At 43.0% G+C, this 23,007-nt stretch overlaps 1 protein-coding gene across 4 annotated transcripts in view; it reads left to right on the top strand.

Moving 5' to 3' along the window:
* The window catches only part of LOC110511979 (zinc finger protein 678), a 32,353-nt gene extending 12,731 nt beyond the window's left edge, over window positions 1-19,622 (top strand). Inside the window, exons 1-2 of one of the 4 annotated variants that reach the window (XM_036948596.1) lie at window positions 12,249-12,855; window positions 16,455-19,622. In XM_036948596.1, coding sequence (XP_036804491.1) covers window positions 12,519-12,855; window positions 16,455-17,548 — 1,431 coding nt within the window. In that variant the 5' untranslated portion in view covers window positions 12,249-12,518 and the 3' untranslated portion in view covers window positions 17,549-19,622. Of the gene's footprint in view, window positions 1-3,135; window positions 5,205-12,248; window positions 12,856-12,891; window positions 12,911-16,454 lie in introns of those variants that run through there. The other 3 variants (XM_036948598.1, XM_036948597.1, XM_036948595.1) reach the window with 3 other exon arrangements.
* The last annotated feature ends 3,385 nt before the right edge of the window (window positions 19,623-23,007 follow it).

Genomic DNA, 23,007 nt, shown 5'->3' with positions numbered 1-23,007 from the left:
TGGTAGAACAGGTTGTAATTGATATTGGTGGTAGAACAGGTTGTAATTGATATTGGTGGTAGAACAGGTTGTAATTGATATTGATAGTAAAACAGGTTGTAATTGATATTGGTGGTAGAACAGGTTGTAATTGATATTGGTGGTAGAACAGGTTGTAATTGATATAAAACAGGCTGTAATTGATATAAAACAGGTTGTAATTGATATAAAACAGGTTGTAATTGATATAAAACAGGCTGTAATTTATATAAAACAGGCTGTAATTTATATAAAACAGGCTGTAATTTATATAAAACAGGTTGTAATTGATATAAAACAGGTTGTAATTGATATAAAACAGGCTGTAATTTATATAAAACAGGTTGTAATTGATATAAAACAGGCTGTAATTTATATAAAACAGGTTGTAATTGATATTGGTGGTAGAACAGGTTGTAATTGATGTTGGTGGTAGAACAGGTTGTAATTGATATTGGTGGTAGAACAGGTTGTAATTGATATTGGTGGTAGAACAGGTTGTAATTGATATTGGTGGTAGAACAGGTTGTAATTGATATAAAACAGGTTGTAATTGATATTGGTGGTAGAACAGGTTGTAATTGATATTGGTGGTAGAACAGGTTGTAATTGATATTGGTGGTAGAACAGGTTGTAATTGATATTGGTGGTAGAACAGGTTGTAATTGATATTGATAGTAAAACAGGTTGTAATTGATATTGGTGGTAGAACAGGTTGTAATTGATATAAAACAGGCTGTAATTGATATAAAACAGGTTGTAATTGATATAAAACAGGTTGTAATTGATATAAAACAGGCTGTAATTTATATAAAACAGGCTGTAATTTATATAAAACAGGCTGTAATTTATATAAAACAGGCTGTAATTTATATAAAACAGGCTGTAATTGATATAAAACAGGTTGTAATTGATATAAAACAGGTTGTAATTGATATAAAACAGGCTGTAATTTATATAAAACAGGTTGTAATTGATATAAAACAGGTTGTAATTTATATAAAACAGGTTGTAATTGATATTGATATAAAACAGGCTGTAATTGATATAAAACAGGCTGTAATTTATATAAAACAGGCTGTAATTGATATAAAACAGGTTGTAATTGATATAAAACAGGCTGTAATTTATATAAAACAGGTTGTAATTGATATTGATATAAAACAGGCTGTAATTTATATAAAACAGGCTGTAATTGATATAAAACAGGTTGTAATTGATATTGATATAAAACAGGCTGTAATTGATATAAAACAGGCTGTAATTTATATAAAACAGGCTGTAATTGATATAAAACAGGCTGTAATTGATATAAAACAGGCTGTAATTGATATAAAACAGGCTGTAATTGATATAAAACAGGTTGTAATTGATATAAAACAGGCTGTAATTTATATAAAACAGGCTGTAATTGATATAAAACAGGTTGTAATTGATATAAAACAGGCTGTAATTGATATTGGTGGTAGAACAGGTTGTAATTGATATTGATATAAAACAGGCTGTAATTTATATAAAACAGGCTGTAATTGATATAAAACAGGTTGTAATTGATATTGATATAAAACAGGCTGTAATTGATATAAAACAGGCTGTAATTGATATTGGTGGCAGAACAGGTTGTAATTGATATTGGTGGTAGAACAGGTTGTAATTGATGTTGGTGGTAGAACAGGTTGTAATTGATGTTGGTGGCAGAACAGGTTGTAATTGATATTGGTGGTAGAACAGGTTGTAATTGATATTGGTGGTAGAACAGGTTGTAATTGATATTGGTGGTAGAACAGGTTGTAATTGATATTGGTGGTAGAACAGGTTGTAATTGATGTTGGTGGTAGAACAGGTTGTAATTGATATTGGTGGTAGAACAGGTTGTAATTGATATTGGTGGTAGAACAGGTTGTAATTGATATTGGTGGTAGAACAGGTTGTAATTGATGTTGGTGGTAGAACAGGTTGTAATTGATGTTGGTGGTAGAACAGGTTGTAATTGATGTTGGTGGAAGAACAGGTTGTATTTCATATTGGTATATATATATATATATATATATATATATATATATATATATATATATTGGTGTCTATATAAATAATGAGGGTAAAAAGTGTCCAATATTAAATCATCACAATAAGTTCTAGCCACATTCTATTTTACAGACAAAATGGTTCTAACAGTTGCAGAGGTTTATTTATTCAAATCCCTTCTGTTGCAAACCAAATGCTGGACGAGAAGCACAGGGTAATTATGTCTCGATTGTTTTTGACCAGTGGAGATTAGTTTATAAATTGCCTGGCAGGGCTGTGGGACAGTGGAGATTAGTTTATAAATGGCCTGGCTAGGCTGTGGGACAGTGGAGGTTAGTTTATAAATTACCTGGCTTGGCTGTGGGACAGTGGAGATGAGTTTATAAATTGCCTGGCTGGGCTGTGGGACAGTGGAGATTAGTTTATAAATTGCCTGGCAGGGCTGTGGGACTGTGGAGATTAGTTTATAAATTGCCTGGCAGGGCTGTGGGACTGTGGAGATTAGTTTATAAATTGCCTGGCAGGGCTGTGGGACAATGGAGATTAGTTTATGACTTGCCTGGCTAGGCTGTGGGACAGTGGAGATTAGTTTATAAATTGCCTGGCAGGGCTGTGGGACTGTGGAGATTAGTTTATAAATTGCCTGGCAGGGCTGTGGGACAGTGGAGATTAGTTTATGACTTGCCTGGCAGGGCTGTGGGACTGTGGAGATTCGTTTATAAATTGCCTGGCAGGGCTGTGGGACAGTGGAGATTAGTTTATGACTTGCCTGGCTAGGCTGTGGGACAGTGGAGATTAGTTTATAAATTGCCTGGCTGGGCTGTGGGACAGTGGAGATTTGTTTCTACATTTCCTGGCAGGGCTGTGGGACAGTGGATGTGTAGGGGTAATTCAAATGGAACTGTTAACAGGCATTTCCCATTAATTATCTTGAATAACTAAACCAATCAACCAATCAGCATCCAGGATTCAAATTTGCTATTTTATAATGAGCGATCTAGTCTGGATTAAACCTCAATCTTAAAGTTTTATCATGTGGAGCTTTAATTTAGATCTCTCTGTTTAACCAAATACTCTGTTTGTCTTTGGCAGGAGAGAGACCGGACTCTCACTCTGACAGCAGGAAGAGTCCTTCAGGGGAACCAGACCCAGAGACGCCCAAACCAGTGAGACGACATCACTGGTCCCAGTGTAAAAAGAGTTTTAAGTGGTTATGGAAGCTGAAAAGTCATGATAGAACAGACACAGGTGGGAAGACTTCACAATGTTCCCAATGTGGAAAGAGTTTTACCCGGTTAGGGAACCTGAAAAGGCATGAGAGAATACACACAGGAGAGAAACCTTTCCAATGTGCCCAATGTGGAAAGAGTTTTACACGGTTAGGGAGCCTGAAAGAACATAAAATAATACACACAGGAGAGAAGCCTTTCCAATGCTCCCGGTGTGGAAAGGGCTTTAGGTGGTTAGGGAACCTGAAAAAGCATGAGAGAACACACACGGGAGAGAAACCGTTCCAATGCTCCCAGTGTGGAAAGAGTTTTCCACAGTTAGGGAGCTTGAAGGAGCATGAAAGGACACACACAGGGGAGACATCTTACCATTGCTCCCTGTGTGGAAAGGATTTTACCAAGCTAAGGAACCTAATAAAACATACAGAATTACACACAGGAGAGAAGCCTTTCCAATGCTCCCAGTGTGGGAAGGGTTTTACACGGTTAGGGAACCTGAAGGATCACAAAAGAGTACACACAGGAGAGAAGCCTTACCAATGTTCCCAGTGTGGAAAGAGTTTTACACGGTTACGGAGCCTGAACGAACATAAATTAATACACACAGGAGAGAAGCGTTTCCAATGTTCTCAGTGTGGAAAGGGTTTTACCCTGTTAGGGAGCCTGAAAAAGCATGAGAGAACACACACAGGAGAAAAGCCGTTCCAATGCTCCCATTGTGGAAAGAGTTTTACACAATTGGGGAGCTTGAAGGTGCATGAAAGGGCACACACAGGGGAGACATCTTACCATTGCTCTCTGTGTGGAAAGAATTTTACCAAGTTAGGGAACCTAAAAAAACATAAACAATTACACACAGGAGAGAAGCCTTTCCAATGCTCCCAGTGTGGGAAGGGTTTTACACGGTTAGGGAACCTGAAGGATCATAAAAGAGTACACACAGGAGAGAAGCCTTTCCAATGTTCGCAGTGTGGAAAGAATTTTACATGGTTAGGAAACCTGAAAAAGCATGAGAGAACACACACAGGAGAGAAGCCATTCAAATGCTCCAAGTGTGGAAATAGTTTTAAAAGGTTAGGGAGCCTGAAGGAGCATGAAAGGACACACACATGGGAGACAGCTTACCATTGTTCTATGTGTGGAAAGAATTTTACCAAGTTAGGGAACCTAAACAAACATGAAAAATTACACACAGGAAAGAAGACTTTCCAATGCACCCAGTGTGGGAAGGGTTTTACACGGTTAGGGAACCTGAAGGATCATAAAAGAACACACACAAGAGAGAAGCCTTTCCAATGTTCCCAGTGTGGAAAGGGTTTTACCCAGATAGGGAACCTGAAAAGGCATGAGAAAATACACACAGGAGAAAAATCTTTCCATTGTCCGCAGTGTGGAAAGGATTTTACCCAGTTAGTGAACCTGAAAAGGCACGAGAGAACACACACAGTTTTAACAACGACCCCAGGAGTTGGAAACAGTTCGAAGAACAGAACAGAAAACCGCGTGAGAACAGAAACAACAAAGAAACAGAAACAGAACCGGGAAAGAAAGTGATCAGCTTTGAAACAGAACAGAACCTTTATTTTAAAAGTAAAGTATTAATAACGTCCTTTTACAGTAACTTGTCCAGTGAAAATCTTCTTTAAAAAGTTAACATTCTGTTAACTCATCGACATAATGTTGAGACATGCTATACTCATATTTGTGGCCAAAGCATAAATTGACACTTCAAAAACACTCAAACTTGTATCTCAAACAGACTGTTTAAAAAAAATACTATTTCCTCATAGAACACGTTATCTCCCTGCGGAGGATGAGCTGGCCAATCTGTTGTTGGGGTACGACCCACACCATTCTGTTGTTGGGGTACGACCCACACCATTCTGTTGTTGGGGTACGACCCACACCATTCTGTTGTTGGGGTACGACCTACACCATTCTGTTGTTGGGGTACGACCCACACCATTCTGTTGTTGGGATATGCCCACACCATTCTGTTGTTGGGGTACAACCCACACCATTCTGTTGTTGGGGTACGACCCACACTATTCTGTTGTTGGGGTACGACCACACCATTCTGTTGTTGGGGTACGACCCACACCATTCTGTTGTTGGGGTACGACCCACACTATTCTGTTGTTGGGGTACGCCCACACCATTCTGTTGTTGGGGTACGACCCACACTATTCTGTTGTTGGGGTACGACCACACCTTTCTGTTTTTGGGGTACGCCCACACCATTCTGTTGTTGGGGTACGACCCACACTATTCTGTTGTTGGGGTACGCCCACACCATTCTGTTGTTGGGGTCACTAGAGATCCTGGTTCTAGTCCAGGTTCTGTCTCCGTGGTAGCTGTGTCACTAGAGATCCTGGTTCTAGTCCAGGCTCTGTCTCAGTGCTAGCTGTGTCACTAGAGATCCTGGTTCTAGTCCAGGCGTGCCACTAGAGATCCTGGTTCTAGTCCAGGTTCTGCCTCAGTGCTAGCTCTGTCACTAGAGATCCTGGTTCTAGTCCAGGCTCGCATTCGTCCACGAACGGGAGACCAATGAGGCACAATTGGCCCAGCATCGTCCGGGTTAGGGGAGGGTTTGGCCCAGCATCGTCCGGGTTAGGGGAGGGTTTGGCCTAGCATCGTCCGGGTTAGGGGAGGGTTTGGCCCAGCATCGTCCGATTTAGGGGAGGTTTTGGCCCAGCATCGTCCGATTTAGGGGAGGTTTTGGCCCAGCATCGTCCGATTTAGGGAAGGTTTTGGCCCAGCATCGTCCGGGTTAAGGGAGGGTTTGGCTCCGCATCGTCCGGGTTAGGGGAGAGTTTGGCCCAGCATCGCCGGGATAGGGGAGGGTTTGGCCGGCAGGGATGTTGTTGTCCCATCGTGAACTAGCGACTCCTGTGGCGGGCCGGGCACAATGCACGCTGACACAGTCGCCAGGTGTACAGTGTTAACTCCACCACATTGGTGCGGCTGGCTTCCGGGTTAAGCGGGCATTGTGTCAAGAAGCAGTACGGCTTGGCTGGGTTGTGTTTCGGAGGACGCACGGCTCTCGACCTTTGCCTCTCCCGAGTCTGTACTGGAGTTGCAGCGATGGGACAAGACTGTAACTACCAATTGGATACAACGAAATTGTGGAGAATTTTCTTATTTTTTTAAAACAGAATAAAATAAAAATATATATCGTTTTTAAAGCCAACAAAGGGCAAAGCCCTAATTCTCAGTCAGAACTCTCCCAGCTGAAAATGTTTTCCATTGTGTTTTGAGTACCTGCCCCTCCCTCCCACAGAAGCATCATAGCTGTAGCCCCGCCCCCTCATAAGCATCATAGCTGTAGCCCCTCCCCTCAAAAGCATCATAGCTGTAGCCCCTCCCCCTCAGAAGCATCATAGCTGTAGCCCCTCCCCCCCAGAGGCATAAACTACTGTACTGACATTTTAAAGTTTGATTCAGAAGATAGAGAGATTTTTAATTAGAGAAGAAGGGATTCACTTTTTCAATGATACTATAGTTATCACGTTTCACATTGGATTTATTAACTACAGAAAGGTAAGATGTGTTTTTAATGCTGATGTCACTGAACACACACTGAAGTTCAACGTTCCTCCATAGAAGCCTCCTCCTCCGTAGGTATAATTCTGTGGGTCTAATTCAGATAATGATACGCTACAACAAGATGCCCAGCTCTTCAAGACAAGCCTGCTCCTCCCTCTCTCGCTCTCTCCGCCCACAAAATGTATGTGGCTTCTTGCGCTTGTCTGTCCATCACGCATGTAAATAACTAGCTTGCCCGCTCCCATAGCAAGCTGCTCTGTCCACACTGATTGGTGCGGAATGAAAGGAGTTCTGGTTCTAGAATTGTGGTTCCAACCCCTGGGGTGTATTCATTACGGGGAAACGGGGAGGGAATTATCAGAATTTGTCCGATAGAAAATCCGCCCAAAATTGCTAAATGTTCCCGAATCAGCAAATGTTTTACCCAGTTAGGGAACCTAAAAACACATGAGAGGGAACACACAGGGGAAGATAAGACCTTCCACATTTTCCAGGACACCTACAATAAGATCATAAAGGGGGGGCTGTGTTCCGACATGTGTTTGACTGAGAATTTGTGTTTTTGTTGATGTCGCATGAAATCATGTTTGTATGAAATATTACCACAAAAAAAAAATAGGCCTACTTGAGTTTTTTTTCCTCTTGAGACGAGACATTTTAAAACAAGTATTTTATTTTGATTATGGATTTGGATTTATTGAATAGAAGTATGAACCCTTTAGATGTTAATGATTTGATTTGGAAAGTTGTAGATTTTATTAAATAGATTTGAATGAATGTGTATTTCTTGTTTCTAACTTTGAAAAAAACTTGTCAATTTAGTCGTTTTGTTTCATTTAATTAATTTGTGTTGTCGTGTCTGTGACTATCATTAAATGTGAAGACTTATTTATCAAATCAGTTCTCTGTGTGTAATTACTGATTAAACTAATCATGTAAACTTGAATTAACTAGGAAGTCGAGGCACCACGGGAAGATTTTGTTTATAGAATGTCAATTTCCCGAATATAACTCTTCAGATATTTTTATATATTATCAAAAACAGTCGCTTATTGTTATAAATTAATTGTTATTATTACCTCATCAGTTGTCATTACTGAACGTCGCAAACCCTTGGATATCTGCACGAAACCCTAGCCTAAATCATGAATCAGCGATATAAAAATTGGCTTAATTATTTATTTACTAACTAACTAAATAATCACACAGAATGACATAACAGACAAACAGTGTATATTTGGATTACTACATGATACAATGACAAAAGTCCCTAGTGGACGAAGCCGGTTTGACGGCTTGGTAGACAAAGGAAAGGGGTGGGGACTGAGAAAGAGCGGGAAAGACAACATGGATTCACTACACACAGAGGATAATTGTACTCATGGACATGCTAATACTTTGCACGTGAACGGCCGCTCATTCTGAAAGAAATTGCGATGTACATATTTACGCTTTTATGTCGTCGTTGTTGTCTCTCCGTTGAAAACACTTGATCGTCCTGTAGAGTTCATCAGTCTCTGGTTAACTTTCCCAGAAGTCACAATGTCTTTCGTGGTTGTAGGCGGTTAGAATGGGTACTTCAGAGTACCATTCAGAAATGTTCTCATAGGCTAGATGCTTCGGCGGTTGTCGGTATTCTCGTTCTAGGTTCACGTCATTTCTAGCTTCAGACTAGTAATGTGTTTTGTCTAGAATTTGCTCCTTCTTCTGTAGTTTTTTTATTTACTTTTATTTTACCTTTATTTAGCTAGGCAAGTCAGTTGAGAACAAATTCTTATTTTCAATGACGGCCTAGGAACAGTGGGTTAACTGCCTGTTCAGGGGCAGAACGACAGATTCGTACCTTGTCAGCTCGGGGATTTGAACTTGCAACCTTCCGGTTACTAGTCCAACGCTCTAGCCGCCCCTAGCCTAGTGATCGATAGTCTCAGTGATCGATAGTGATTGATAGTCTCAGTTTAAACCTTTCCAGCTGTGTAGCGAAAACTACAGCTGTATGGTCTAATGGTCTATAGAATTGTAGCCATTCCAACGTGGGGAATCTGTCCCGGCGTTCTCTGACTTAATGTAGGAAGTGGGTTTTATACTCTGTGGAAAAAAAGGGGTGGTTCTATTACACCTGATGTAAAGTCTGGACTCACTGTCCAGTGTGGCCACTGACCAGTGGAACTTTATAACTAAACAAGTATCTCGTTTAGAAGGCCAACATGTCATTACATCTTCTCACAAATAGTTTCATATTAAATCATATTTTTTACATTCAGGAAGAAAACTAATAACTGAGAAATGTACACTTCCAAAGCTATAGTTATTCTGTACTACCCTTCTTCCTGATGTCACAAAATAAAACAACTTTGACATGACTGTTCTTTAAATACCCACGGACCATTCCCACATTCTCAAAATTAGAAATATTGTTTAATCTAACAATCTTGGGAAATAGAAGTTAGGTTTATTCCCCCTCTCTTTCTGCATGACCAGGGGGAGAGAGTCTGACCAGGGGGAGAGAGTCTGACCAGGGGGAGAGAGTCTGACCAGGGGGAGAGAGTCTGACCAGGGGGAGAGAGTCTGACCAGTGGGAGAGAGTCTCTGCCAGGGGGAGAGAGTCTGACCAGGGGGAGAGAGTCTGACCAGGGGGAGAGAGTCTGACCAGGAATTTATGACCATAAAACTTGTGGTGGGAGAGAGAGAATGAGAGAGGAGGAGCCACGATATACACCCCAAAGGACCACGTCGTGACCCCCCCCCAGAATGAGAGAGGAGGAGCCACGATATACACCCCAAAGGACCACGTCGTGACCCCCCCCCCCCAGAATGAGAGGGGTGGGGAGCCACGATATACACCCCAAAGGACCACGTCGTGACCCCCCCCAGAATGAGAGGGGTGGGGAGCCACGATATACACCCCAAAGGACCACATCGTGACCCCCCCCCCCAGAATGAGAGGGGTGGGGAGCCACGATATACACCCCAAAGGAACACGTCGTGACCCCCCCCCCCCCCCCCCCCCCCCCCCAGAATGAGAGAGCGGTGGGGAGCCACGATATACACCCCAAAGGACCACGTCGTGACCCCCCCCCCAGAATGAGAGGGGTGGGGAGCCACGATATACACCCCAAAGGACCACGTCGTGACCCCCCCCCAGAATGAGAGGGGTGGGGAGCCACGATATACACCCCAAAGGACCACGTCATGACCCCCCCCCCAGAATGAGAGGGGTGGGGAGCCACGATATACACCCCAAAGGACCATGTCGTGACCCCCCCCCAGAATGAGAGGGGTGGGGAGCCACGATATATACCCCAAAGGACCACGTCGTGACCCCCCCCAGAATGAGAGGGGTGGGGAGCCACGATATACACCCCAAAGGACCACGTCGTGACCCCCCCCCAGAATGAGAGAGCGGTGGGGAGCCACGATATACACCCCAAAGGACCACATCGTGACCCCCCCCCCCCCCAGAATGAGAGAGGTGGGGAGCCACGATATACACCCCAAAGGACCACGTCGTGACCCCCCCCCCCCCCCCAGAATGAGAGAGCGGTGGGGAGCCACAATATACACCCCAAAGGACCACGTCGTGACCCCCCCCAGAATGAGAGGGGTGGGGAGCCACGATATACACCCCAAAGGACCACGTCGTGACCCCCCCCCCCCAGAATGAGAGGGGTGGGGAGCCACGATATACACCCCAAAGGACCACGTCATGACCCCCCCCCAGAATGAGAGGGGTGGGGAGCCACGATATACACCCCAAAGGACCACGTCGTGACCCCCCCCCAGAATGAGAGGGGTGGGGAGCCACGATATATACCCCAAAGGACCACGTCGTGACCCCCCCCAGAATGAGAGGGGTGGGGAGCCACGATATACACCCCAAAGGACCACGTCGTGACCCCCCCCCAGAATGAGAGAGCGGTGGGGAGCCACGATATACACCCCAAAGGACCACATCGTGACCCCCCCCCCCCCAGAATGAGAGAGGTGGGGAGCCACGATATACACCCCAAAGGACCACGTCGTGACCCCCCCCCCCCCCAGAATGAGAGAGCGGTGGGGAGCCACAATATACACCCCAAAGGACCACGTCGTGACCCCCCCCAGAATGAGAGGGGTGGGGAGCCACGATATACACCCCAAAGGACCACGTCGTGACCCCCCCCCCAGAATGAGAGGGGTGGGGAGCCACGATATACACCCCAAAGGACCACGTCGTGACCCCCCCCAGAATGAGAGGGGTGGGGAGCCACGATATACACCCCAAAGGACCACGTCGTGACCCCCCCAGAATGAGAGAGCGGTGGGGAGCCACGATATACACCCCAAAGGACCACGTCGTGACCCCCCCCCCCCCCCCCCCCCCCCCCAGAATGAGAGCGGTGGGGAGCCACGATATACACCCCAAAGGACCATGTCGTGACCCCCCCCCCCCCAGAATGAGAGGGCGGTGGGGAGCCACGATATACGAATAAAAATCAAATGTGGAATGCCGCTAGGACACGTTCATTATATACACTGAATTTACAAAACGTTATGAACACCTGCTCTTTCCATGACACACCTACACAAGCTACTTTATATTCGTAAAATATTCCAATCAGATTCCACCATACCCATTAGTATACCGTGTATTCAGAAAGTATTCAGCTAACATTGATTCAATCGTTTTTTCCCCTCATCAATCTATACACAATACCCCATAATGACATCACAATACCCCATAATGACATCACAATACCCCATAATGATACCACAATACCCCATAATGACATCACAATACCCCATAATGACATCACAATACCCCATAATGATACCACAATACCCCATAATGTACACACAATACCCCATAATGACATCACAATACCCCATAATGACATCACAATACCCCATAATGATATCACAATACCCCATAATGACAAAGCAAAAACAGGTTTTTATATAAAAATAAATAAATCCAATATCACATTTACACGGTATACAGACCTTTACTCAGTACTTTGTTGAAGCAACTTTGGCAGCGATTACAGCCTTGAGTCTTCATGGGTATGAGGCTTCAAGCTTGGCACACCTGTATTTGGGGAGTTTCTCCAATTCTCTGCAGATCCCATTCTTCTCTGAAGAGTGTCTGGGCCACTCAAGGGCATTCAGAGACTTGTCCCGATTTCCCCTCGAAATTTCCCCTCGGCTTTATCAAGGGTGTCAATAACTGTAGGTGTTTATTTTTGATCATATCTATTTATTGTATCTGAACTAATCAATCAACACTTGTTGCTCTTTGTACGTGTTGATATAATATTCTTATTAAATGGAGAGGAAAAAAACGTTTATCTAAACTGCTTTATAATATAATTCAATGAAGAAGAAAAAAAGTTTTCCCTCCTCAACTGCGTTTCCTCCCTCCAGACAGCAGATGGCGATATGTGACTTTCAGGCGATGTTTCTACTGTGACGTATAATCTAGTGGACGGAACGCTTCTTCAACAACTGCAGCCACCTCGGTAGCTCGCTAGACAACAAAGTCGGAACATTCAAGTTCTTTAGACAATTTCCTGGTTTAATTTGCAACTATGTTTTAAACAAACTTCTGTGTGAAAGAACTAGTTATCCCATTTAATTTCGTATTGACGTTGTTGCTGTTAGCTGTCTGGTTAAGTTAACACTAGTCTAGTCGCTAATGCTAATGAGCTAACATCCCCGACCATGAGTTTACTAAGCTACACTGAGAATTGCTTGACGGAGAAAGGAAATCTCATGGGAGAGGAGACTGTTACCGTCAAGAAAGAAGTAGAAGGTGAGGCTGTTACAGTGAAAGAAGAAGGGGAAGAGGCTTTCAGCGTGAAAGAGGAGGAGGATGTTACAATGAAGGAAGAGGAAGATACAGTTTTTGTAATGAAGGAGGAGGATGGGGAGATGACTGTCACAGTGAAAGAGGAGGAAGACGTTTTTGGAGTGAAGGAGGAAGAGGGGGAGATTACTGTCACATTGGAGGAGGACGAAGAAGAGAAGACTGGAGAACTGATTAACACCAGTAAAAACAGTGAGTACTATCTTATAAAACAGGGACATTGATCTGATTAACACCAGTAAATACAGTGAGTACTATCTTATAAAACAGGGGCATTGATCTGATTAACACTAGTAATTACACTGAGTACTATCTTATAAAACAGGGGCATTGATCTGATTAACACTAGTAAATACAGTGAGTACTATCTTATAAAACCGGGGCATTGATCTGATTAACACCAGTAATTACAGTGAGTACTATCTTATAAAACAGGGGCATTGATCTGATTAACACTAGTAATTACACTGAGTACTATCTTATAAAACAGGGGCATTGATCTGATTAACACCAGAAAATACAGTGAGTACTATCTTATAAAACAGGGACATTGATCTGATTAACACCAGTAAGGACAAACTCTGCAGTTAGTGAAACAATGTGTGGTTTTAAAAGACAATTCTACACTTGAATATGTTGTTCTGTAGATATTGTTATACGTCCTCCAGTGATTTTTTGTTGTTGTAACGTTTCCTGTTGAAAAGCTTTATATAAACGTAAATACAGTAAATTACACACACAAAAGGGTAAACAAATAAAACATGTTTTGAGCAAAATGAGTTACAACTTAAAGGAGTTGGTCTGATGAGAAATGGTGATGTCATTCTTCATTTGCTTGAGGAACAAATAGAGGAACTTGTGTTATGTCACGACTTACCTGGACCACCTGTTGAGATGTGCCATGACTTACCTGGACCACCTGTTGAGATGTCATGACTTACCTGGACACCTGTTGAGATGTGCCATGACTTACCTGGACCACCTGTTGAGATGTCATGACTTACCTGGACACCTGTTGAGATGTGCCATGACTTACCTGGACCACCTGTTGAGATGTCATGACTTACCTGGACACCTGTTGAGATGTGTCATGTCATGACTTACCTGGACGACCTGTTGAGATGTGTCATGTCATGACTTACCTGGACCACCTGTTGAGAAGTGCCATGACTTACCTGGACCACCAGTTGAGATGTCATGACTTACCTGGACCACCTGTTGAGATGCCACGACTTACCTGGACCACCTGTTGAGATGTCACGACTTACCTGGACCACCTGCTGAGATGTGTCATGTCATGACTTACCTGGACCACCTGCTGAGATGTGTCATGTCATGACTTACCTGGACCACCTGTTGAGATGTCATGACTTACCTGGACCACCTGTTGAGATGTGCCATGACTTACCTGGACCACCTGTTGAGATGTGCCATGACTTACCTGGACCACCTGTTGAGATGTGCCATGACTTACCTGGACCACCTGTTGAGATGTGTCACGACTTACCTGGACCACCTGTTGAGATGTCATGACTTACCTGGACCACCTGTTGAGATGTGCCATGACTTACCTGGACCACCTGTTGAGATGTGCCATGACTTACCTGGACACCTGTTGAGATGTGTCATGTCATGACTTACCTGGACGACCTGTTGAGATGTGTCATGTCATGACTTACCTGGACCACCTGTTGAGAAGTGCCATGACTTACCTGGACCACCAGTTGAGATGTGTCACGACTTACCTGGACCACCTGTTGAGATGTGTCATGTCATGACTTACCTGGACGACCTGTTGAGATGTGTCATGTCATGACTTACCTGGACCACCTGTTGAGAAGTGCCATGACTTACCTGGACCACCAGTTGAGATGTCATGACTTACCTGGACCACCTGTTGAGATGTCACGACTTACCTGGACCACCTGTTGAGATGTCACGACTTACCTGGACCACCTGCTGAGATGTGTCATGTCATGACTTACCTGGACCACCTGCTGATATGTGTCATGTCATGACTTACCTGGACCACCTGTTGAGATGTGCCATGACTTACCTGGACCACCTGTTGAGATGTGCCATGACTTACCTGGACCACCTGTTGAGATGTGCCATGACTTACCTGGACCACCTGTTGAGATGTGTCACGACTTACCTGGACCACCTGTTGAGATGTCATGACTTACCTGGACCACCTGTTGAGATGTGCCATGACTTACCTGGACCACCTGTTGAGATGTGCCATGACTTACCTGGACCACCTGTTGAGATGTGCCATGACTTACCTGGACCACCTGTTGAGATGTGCCACAACTTACCTGGACCACCTGTTGAGATGTGTCACGACTTACCTGGACCACCTGTTGAGATGTGTCACGACTTACCTGGACCACCTGTTGAGATGTGTCACGACTTACCTGGACCACCTGTTGAGATGTGTCATGACTTACCTGGACCACCTGTTGAGATGTGTCATGACATGACTTACCTGGACCACCTGTTGAGATGTGCCATGACTTACCTGGAATATAATAGTGGGCACTTTGAATACGTTGACATAACAACAAATGAAAATCCCAGGGAGGTTGTGACAGGGTAGGAACTAATGTGTGGATAGGTGTTTCCTAGGGGGACCCTATAATCTTTGGCAACATTGAATGTTTTCGCTTAGCTTCTTCATGTAGCTTCTTCATGTAGCTTCTTCATGTAGCTTCTTCATGTAGCTTCTTCATGTAGCTTCTTCATGTAGCTTCTTCATGTAGCTTCTTCATGTAGCTTCTTCATGTCGCTTCTTCATGTCGCTTCTTCATGTCGCTTCTTCTTGTCGCTTCTTCATGTCGCTTCTTCTTGTCGCTTCTTCATGTCGCTTCTTCTTGCTTTGCGTTGTACCTCTTTTAATTTAGAAGACACTGTTGCACGAACAACATGCTGATTTAGGTCTACACCATCACTGGTGTTATCAGGCTGTATAGCTAATTATAATAACTTCCGTATCATTTGCACTCACTGTATATAGACTTTTTGTTTTCTTTTGTTTTACTGTATTATTGACTGTATGTTTGTTTAATCCATGTGTAACTCTGTGTTGTTGTTTGTTTATTCCATGTGTAACTCTGTGTCGTTGTTTGTGGTCTCACTGCTTTGCTTTATCTTGGCCAGGTCGCAGTTCTAAATGAGAACTTGTTACCTAAGTTAAGCCAGCCTGGTTAAATAAAGGTGAAATAAATAACATTACGCTTGCTCTTACTCAGTACATTTATTAGCTAAGTTAGCATTAGTTACCATTAGCATTAGCGGCTAACAAGATTGAGGAACAACTTGCTAATAAAAGACAAACTAGCTGTTTGCAGATGCAAGAAACACAAGCTAATAGTGTAATTAATAAATAGCCTGGCTGGGCTGTGGGACAGTGGAGATTCGTTTATAAATTGCCTGGCAGGGCAGTGGGACAGTGGAGATTAGTTTATAAATTGCCTGGCTGGACAGTGGAGATTAGTTTATAAATTGCCTGGCTGGGCTGTGGGACAGTGGAGATTAGTTTATAAATTGCCTGGCTTGGCCTTGGGACAGTGGTTGTATAGGGATAATTCAAATATAATTGTTAACCGGCATTACCCAGGGATCATCATGAATAACTAACGGCTATTAACCAATCAGTATCCACGATCCAAATGTACTGTTTTATAATGAGGGATCTAGTCTCTAGATTAAACCTCATAGGAAGACAGTTTTTATCATGAGGAGGATTCATTCAGGTCTCTGTTTAACCAAATACTATTTGTTTTTGGCAGGAAAGAGACCAGCCTCTCACTCTGACAGCAGGAAGAGTCCTTCAGGGGGACCAGGCCCAGAGACTCCCAAACCAGCGAGACGACATCACTGCTCCCTGTGTAAAATGAGTTTTAAGTGGTCATGGAAGCTGAAAGAGCATAAAAGGACACACGTAGGAGAAAAGCCATTCCAATGCTCCCAGTGTGGAAAGAGTTTTACTTTGTTAGGGAGCCTGAACAAACATAAGAGAATACACACAGGAGAAAAGCCTTATCACTGCTCCCAATGTGGAAATAATTTTATGTGGTTAGGGAGCCTGAACAAACATAAGCGAATACACTCGGGAGAGAAGCCTTTCCCCTGTTCCCATTGTGGAAAGAATTTTAGGTTGTTAGATACCCTGAAGGAGCACGAGAGGACACACACAGGGGAAAAACCTTACCATTGCTCCCAGTGTGGAAATAGTTTTTCCCAGTTAGGGAACCTAAACAAACACAAAAAAATACACTCCGGAGAGAAACCGTACCCCTGTTCCCATTGTGGAAAGAATTTTAGGTTGTTAGATAATCTGAAAGAGCATGAGAGAACACACACAGGGGAGAAACCTTACCAATGCTCCCAGTGTGGAAAGGATTTTACCCAGTTAGGAAACCTAAAAAAGCATGAGATAATCCACTCTAGAGATAAGCCTTACCACTGCGCCCATTGTGAAAAGAGATTTACCCAGTTAGGGAGCCTGAACAAACATAAGAGAATACACTCTGGAGAGAAGCCTTACCCTTGTTCCCATTGTGGGAAGAATTTTAGGTTGTTAGATAATCTGAAGGAGCATGAGAGGACACACACAGGGGAGAAACCTTACCATTGCGCCCAGTGTGGAAAGGATTTTACCAAGTTAGGGAACCTAAAAGAGCATGAGAGGACACACACAGGGGAGAAGCCTTATCACTGCTCCCATTGTGGAAAGAGTTTTATCCAGCTAGGGAACCTGAATAAACATAAGAGAATACACTCTGGAGAGAAGCCTTACCCCTGTTCCCAGTGTGGAAAGAGTTTTACCCAGTTGGGGAACTTAAACAAACATAAGAGAATACACTCTGCAGAGAAGCCTTAACATTGTTCCAAGTTAGGGAACCTGAAAAGGCATGAGAACATAAACACAGTTTGGTTAGAGTTTTAGTTCGGGAACCTAATTGTGGAAAGACATTTTCCCGGACAGAGAATCTGAAATCACATGAGAGCATAGACAAGACTAGTGTTCTGACTTATGTTTTTGAGTGTTGTTTTTATCAAATCCCCCCCCCCCCCCCCCCCTCCCCCTAAATAGTCCTACTTTAGTTTTTTCCTCTTGAGACATGATTACAATTACAATAAAGTTACAATTTAAAATGTGTATTTTATTTTTATTTTTATTTTGGATTGATTGAATAGAAATATGAACCCTCAGATGTTAATGATATGATTTGGAAAGTTGTCAAATGTAATTATTAAATGGAGGAATATAAAACGTATCTGTAAGCCACCATTTTCCATTTTAAAACAGGTTCTCTGGCAGAAAATGCGTATCAGCTAATTACAATCAGGGATTTACTAGCAGGCTAAATTGAAGCGGTTCTCATCAGATAACATGGCACACGTTACAGCCCTATGCTTGTGTTGGTTGCAGGAGCAGTACGCTGCTGTTTCCTGCTCGGCAAATATCTCAGAAAAAGTACAAATGTGAGCCCACAACCCAAATGTATCACATAAGAAGTAGATGGCGTATCTCACAATCGATTGTCCGTCCCGAATTTAGTGTGTTCACTGTGACAAAGTTGATTATTTTCATAGCTTTGTGATATTCCACACAGTTGAGACTGCAATACTGCCATCTGTAGGATGATGAGACTGCAATACTGCCATCTGTAGGGTGATAATGAGACTGCAATACTGCCATCTGTAGGGTGATAATGAGACTGCAATACTGCCATCTGTAGGGTGATAATGAGACTGCAATACTGCCATCTGTAGGGTGATAATGAGACTGCAATAGTGCCATCTGTAGGGTGATAATGAGGCTGCAATACTGCCATCTGTAGGGTGATAATGAGACTGAAATACTGCCATCGGTAGGATGATAATGACACTGCCATCTGTAGGATGATAATGAGACTGCAATACTGCCATCAGTAGGATGATAATGACACTGCCATCGGTAGGATGATAATGACACTGCCATCTGTAGGATGATAATGAGACTGCAATACTGCCATCAGTAGGATGATAATGACACTGCCATCGGTAGGATGATAATGACACTGCCATCTGTAGGATGATAAATGAGACTGCCATCTGTAGGATGATAATGAGAGTTAAACCTGTAAACATACCATATTCTAAACATTGGGTTTTAGGCTGGGTTTCTGTACAGCACTTTGAGATATCAGCTGATGTAAGAAGGGCTTTATAAATAAATACATTGGATTTTAATTCTTTCCACAATATGGATATTAGGCCATATCAACGTTGTCGGTCCTACATTTAGGTGTTCCTGTAATATAGTCTATTCAATATGGTTATTAGGCAATAGCACTGTGTTTGTGTTCAAGGCTGAAGAAAGAGGTAGTTCCTTATTCAATTCACTCTTCAGTAAATTTAGGATTTTAATTTCCTGATCAGCATTTTGTGCCGGAGAACCTGTTTTTAAAATGGAAACGGTTGCTTATGATCGAAAGCATGGACCCAGTTTGTATTTCTTAATTATAACCTTCATGAATTTAGTATTTTGGTTTCATTGAGTTAATTTGTGCACCAGGGCTCTATTCAGTCTTTACAGCTGAAGCGTTACAGGTTCCGCTATAAAAATATAAAAGGTCATTTCGGATTGAGCCGACACGTGCAGGGTTTACCTTGAATGCATTGCCTTTACATTTCAATCACGCTGTAAAGCTGAACTTGGGCCTAGTGGATTCAATAGAGCCCTTAGTCTTCAAGCTAAAGTTGTATAAAAATGTGATAACGTAGTTCTGATAACGATAAGTTGCTGACAAAAAAAACTATTTCCTAGCTACTTCATGAATGTTTCCCATCGGTATTATTAAACCATTTCCCAGCTACTTCATGAATGTTCCCATCGGTATTATTAAACCATTTCCCAGCTACTTCATGAATGTTCCCATCGGTATTATTAAAACATTTCCTAGCTACTTCATGAATGTTTCCCATCAGTATTATTAAACCATTTCCCAGCTACTTCATGAATGTTCCCATCGGTATTATTAAAACATTTCCTAGCTACTTCATGAATGTTTTCATCAGTATTATTAAAACATTTCCCATCTACTTCATGAATGTTCCCATCGGTATTATTAAAACATTTCCTAGCTACTTCATGAATGTACCCATCAGTATTATTTTAAAAATTCTTAGCTACTTCATGAATGTTCCCATTGGTGTTATTAAAACATTTCCTAGCTACTTTATGAATGTTCCCATCAGTGTTATTAAAACATTTCCCAGCTACTTCATGAATGTTTCCCATTTGTATTATTAAACCATTTCCTAGCTACTTCATGAATGTACCCATCAGTATTATTAAAACATTTCCCAGCTACTTCATGAATGTTCCATCGGCATTATTAAAACATTTCCGAGCTTCTTCATGAATGTACCCATCTGTATTATTAAAACATTTCCTTGCTACTTCATGAATGAATGTCAGAAAAAAAACACAGATGCTGATTTGTAATAATAATTTGATTAATGCAACATTTTTGTATCTGAATAAAGATTAAATTAATATTTTTGAACTATGTTACCCACTAGTGAACATTCATTATCTACATCTATGTACTTACAGAAATTAGTTATTTTCAGTGCAGCAAAGTCTCTCCAGAAGTTCAGTGAGGATCTCTGAATGATCCAATGTTGACCTAAATGACTAATGATGATAAATGCAATCCACCTGTGTGTAATCAAGTCTCCGTATAAATGCACCTGCACTGTGATAGTCTCAGAGGTCCGTTAAAAGCGCAGAGAGCATCATGAAGAACAAGGAACACACCAGGCAGGTCCGAGATACTGTTGTGAAGAAGTTTAAAGCCGGATTTGGATACAAAAAGATTTCCCAAGCTTTAAACATCCCAAGGAGCACTGTGCAAGCGATAATATTGAAATGGAAGGAGTATCAGACCACTGCAAATCTACCAAGACCTGGCCGTCCCTCTAAACTATCAGCTCATACAAGGAGAAGACTGATCAGAGATGCAGCCAAGAGGCCCATGATCACTCTGGATGAACTGCAGAGATCTACAGCTGAGGTGGGAGACTCTGTCCATAGGACAACAATCAGTCGTATATTGCACAAATCTGGCCTTTATGGAAGAGTGGCAAGAAGAAAGCCATTTCTTAAAGATATCCATAAAAAGTGTCGTTTAAAGTTTGCCACAAGCCACCTGGGAGACACACCAAACATGTGGAAGAAGGTGCTCTGGTCAGATGAAACCAAAATTGAACTTTTTGGCAACAAAGCAAAACGTTATGTTTGGCGTAAAAGCAACACAGCTGAACACACCATCCCCACTGTCAAACATGGTGGTGGCAGCATCATGGTTTGGACCTGCTTTTCTTCAGCAGGGACAGGGAAGATGGTTAAAATTGATGGGAAGATGGATGGAGCCAAATACAGGACCATTCTGGAAGAAAACCTGATGGATTCTGCAAAAGACCTGAGACTGGGACGGAGATTTGTCTTCCAACAAGACAATGATCCAAAACATAAAGCAAAATCTACAATGGAATGGTTCAAAAATAAACATATCCAGGTGTTAGAATGGCCAAGTCAAAGTCCAGACCTGAATCCAATCGAGAATCTGTGGAAAGAACTGAAAACTGCTGTTCACAAATGCTCTCCATCCAACCTCACTGAGCTCAAGCTGTTTTGCAAGGAGGAATGGGAAAAAAATTCAGTCTCTCGGTGTGCAAAACTGATAGAGACATACCCCAAGGGACTTACAGCTGTAATCGCAGCAAAAGGTGGCGCTACAAAGTATTAACTTAAGGGGGCTGAATAATTTTGCACGCCCAATTTTTCAGTTTTTGAATTGTTAAAAAAGTTTGAAATATCCAATAAATGTCGTTCCACTTCATGATTGTGTCCCACTTGTTGTTGATTCTTTACAAAAAAATACAGTTTTATATCTTTATGTTTGAAGCCTGAAATGTGGCAAAAGGTCGCAAAGTTCAAGGGGGCCGAATACTTTCGCAAGGCACTGTAGATAACAACGTGTCAGGACAGGTCTGAGTGGGTGAATGGAGGGCTAGAAGGTAGATAACAACGTGTCAGGACAGGTCTGAGTGGGTGAATGGAGGGCTAGAAGGTAGATAACAACGTGTCAGGACAGGTCTGAGTGGGTGAATGGAGGGCTAGAAGGTAGATAATGTGTCAGTCAGGACAGGTCTGAGTGGGTGAATGGAGGACTAGAAGGTAGATAACAACGTGTCAGGACAGGTCTGAGTGGGTGAATGGAGGGCTAGAAGGTAGATAACAACGTGTCAGGACAGGTCTGAGTGGGTGAATGGAGGACTAGAAGGTAGATAACAACGTGTCAGGACAGGTCTGAGTGGGTGAATGGAGGGCTAGAAGGTAGATAACAACGTGTCAGGACAGGTCTGAGTGGGTGAATGGAAGGCTAGTAGGTAGATAACAACGTGTCAGGACAGGTCTGAGTGGGTGAATGGAGGACTAGAAGGTAGATAACAACGTGTCAGGACAGGTCTGAGTGGGTGAATGGAGGACTGGAAGGTAGATAACAACGTGTCAGGACAGGTCTGAGTGGGTGAATGGAGGACTGGAAGGTAGATAACAACGTGTCAGGACAGGTCTGAGTGGGTGAATGGAAGACTGGAAGGTAGATAACAACGTGTCAGGACAGGTCTGAGTGGGTGAATGGAGGGCTAGAAGGTAGATAACAACGTGTCAGGACAGGTCTGAGTGGGTGAATGGAGGGCTAGAAGGTAGATAACAACGTGTCAGGACAGGTCTGAGTGGGTGAATGGAGGGCTGGAAGGTAGATAACAACGTGTCAGGACAGGTCTGAGTGGGTGAATGGAGGACTGGAAGGTAGGTAACAACGTGTCAGGACAGGTCTGAGTGGGTGAATGGAGGACTGGAAGGTAGATAACAACGTGTCAGGACAGGTCTGAGTGGGTGAATGGAGGACTGGAAGGTAGATAACAACGTGTCAGGACAGGTCTGAGTGGGTGAATGGAGGGCTGGAAGGTAGATAACAACATGTCAGGACAGGTCTGAGTGGGTGAATGGAGGGCTAGAAGGTAGATAACAACGTGTCAGGACAGGTCTGAGTGGGTGAATGGAGGGCTGGAAGGTAGATAACAACGTGTCAGGACAGGTCTGAGTGGGTGAATGGAGGACTGGAAGGTAGACAACGTGTCAGGACAGGTCTGAGTGGGTGAATGGAGGGCTAGAAGGTAGGTAACAACATGTCAGGACAGGTCTGAGTGGGTGAATGGAGGGCTAGAAGGTAGATAACAACGTGTCAGGACAGGTCTGAGTGGGTGAATGGAAGGCTAGTA

The sequence above is a fragment of the Oncorhynchus mykiss genome, chromosome 17 (assembly GCF_013265735.2).
Source record: "Oncorhynchus mykiss isolate Arlee chromosome 17, USDA_OmykA_1.1, whole genome shotgun sequence".
Taxonomy (NCBI): domain Eukaryota; kingdom Metazoa; phylum Chordata; class Actinopteri; order Salmoniformes; family Salmonidae; genus Oncorhynchus; species Oncorhynchus mykiss.
The sequence above is the reverse complement of the archived record's forward strand: the minus strand, read 5'-3'. Positions and strand labels throughout refer to the sequence as shown.